Source organism: Aplysia californica, unplaced genomic scaffold, assembly GCF_000002075.1.
Source record: "Aplysia californica isolate F4 #8 unplaced genomic scaffold, AplCal3.0 scaffold00719, whole genome shotgun sequence".
Classification (NCBI taxonomy): domain Eukaryota; kingdom Metazoa; phylum Mollusca; class Gastropoda; order Aplysiida; family Aplysiidae; genus Aplysia; species Aplysia californica.
The window spans coordinates 303,796-305,903 of NW_004797989.1; the positions used below are offsets into that span (position 1 = coordinate 303,796).

A 2,108-nucleotide genomic window follows, 5' to 3' on the forward strand; every position below is an offset into this window, starting at 1 on the left:
TCTCTCTCTCGAAAATCCTGTGCAAGCAACCAATAAAACTTCCCATAATACTGTTTGATAATAAAGCGTCCCATAAAAAAGTGACAGAAAAAAAGGAGAGAGCTGAGTGACAGAAGGATGTGACAATATCAAAAGAAAAAGTGACAGGAGAAAGAGACAAAACAAAAACAGAAGAGAATGAGAGAGAAGAGCGAGGGTTTGCACTATCTGTTTTGTTTTTGTTTTAGTAGAGGTTTTACAGCGCTTGCAACTGCATAAGGTCATATGAGCGCCAGAAGATCAAAGGTGTTACAAGAGAGTAACAAACATAAAAAAGAAGAAGGGGGAGATAAGGACGATAAATGTTTGATAGGAAAGAAGAAACAAACCACACACAGAGCACCCGCCAACCACCCACACTCACTATCTGTCCCTGAGCAGGAGCGAAGGTGAGCAGCACTGTGTGAGTAGCGCCGGGAGACAGAGCTCTCAGCGCATTGAGCATCAGGAACGGCCCGTGGGGGTTGGTGGTGGTCGCACTCAGCTGAGGGAGGGAATGGAGTGTTTACAGTGTGGGGAAATAGAATGTTTACAGTATTGAGAGACATAATGTTTACAGTATGGGGAAATAAAATGTTTACAGTATGGGGATACAAAATGCTTACAGTATGGGGAGACATAATGTTTACAGTATGGGGATACATAATGTTTACAGTATGGGGAAATAAAATGTTTACAGTATGGGGATACATATGTTTACAGTATGGGGAAATAAAATGTTTACAGTATGGGGATACAAAATATTTACAGTATGGGGAGACATAATGTTAACAGTAAAGGAAAGCAACATGGTGATGTTAACATGCAAAATATTTAATTTATAGTGAAGGGACAGAAAACATTTACAGTAAAAGAACACAAAATATTTATAGTAAAGGAACACAACATGTTTACAAAGAAGGTACATGGGTCACTAAAAGAATGCTTCATGTAATAAGCATAAAGTTTAATTTTAGCTAAAAATGGAATTGTTGTTTGGATGATTTTTCTTGTGACTGTAATCAACAGAGGGACGCAGAGTGCCAGTTCAACAAAGATGCCAGACAAAAGGAACTGAGAGCATGCCAGGTGAACTGGTTCATCATAAACTCATTGTTAAGACAAATTCTAATATTATTATGAGAAGCCCAGCTGTCAGAAAAGAGAGACATGAAAATAGTATCAATTATCTGCATAAATGATATTGTTATTACTATTATTTTTATCTTTATCATTACTATTATTATTACTATTATTATTATCAATGTGTACCTCCACATCCTTGTCAGAAATATTCTGGATGGTGACAGATCGAGGGCACGTTTGACCAATGGACACATCGCCAAAGTCCACGGTTCGTTTCCCACCATCAGAGATGACCACAACTGGAGGTTTGATGGCTGGGCAGTGGACGTCCAGATACAGCGTGTTGTGGACACTGGGGGAGGAAAAACCATGACAGTTGTTGAAATGTTTTAACCCTATCCATACGCCGTGTTTTACTATTGTATCCACACGATGTGGCAAACTCTGTGCCATCACTTTCCAAAGAGGAAATTTACTCGTTAATCCGATCTGTATGCTTTGCAAAGCAGTTTGTCGAATTATTTTTTTGAGAAAAGCTGAAAGTTTCAAAGAGATCTTCATACTAGAAGAATTCTAAAGTATGAAGAATACAACCCCGGGGGTACAAAATGACCCCAGGGCGTACGGATAGGGTTAATGTAGAGGTGTTTTTCAACACACATTTAACACAATTTAGTTCATTTAGGAGGCGGGCTTCTAATCCTGCCTGTCAAGCCAACCCTGTCTGAGACGGATACAATATCCCAACAGGAAGGCCAAGATATTTGATAAAAATTTGCCCCATTTGGGAATCAAACTCAGACCCCATGCATGCGACAGCAAAGTGCTTAACCGCTACATCACAGACACAGATACGACTGTTGTTGGCTTAAATCACTGGAATAAATCCGTTCTAGCTACTAAACTCTCTAAAGTTAACAAACTGAGGTTTTTGTCCTTGATAGTCAAGTGGTTACGCTACTGTATTCTCTCTCTCTCTCTCTCTCTCTCTCTCTCTCTCTCTC

At 39.5% G+C, this 2,108-nt stretch overlaps 1 protein-coding gene across 1 annotated transcript in view; it reads right to left on the reverse strand.

Moving 5' to 3' along the window:
- LOC101858971 (cilia- and flagella-associated protein 74) overlaps nucleotides 1-2,108 on the reverse strand; it is a gene marked incomplete in the record, with an annotated part of 55,408 nt that overhangs the window by 21,936 nt on the left and 31,364 nt on the right. The window contains 2 exon segments of the mRNA XM_035972514.1: nucleotides 404-523; nucleotides 1,291-1,456. Of these exon segments, the coding sequence (XP_035828407.1) occupies nucleotides 404-523; nucleotides 1,291-1,456 (286 nt within the window).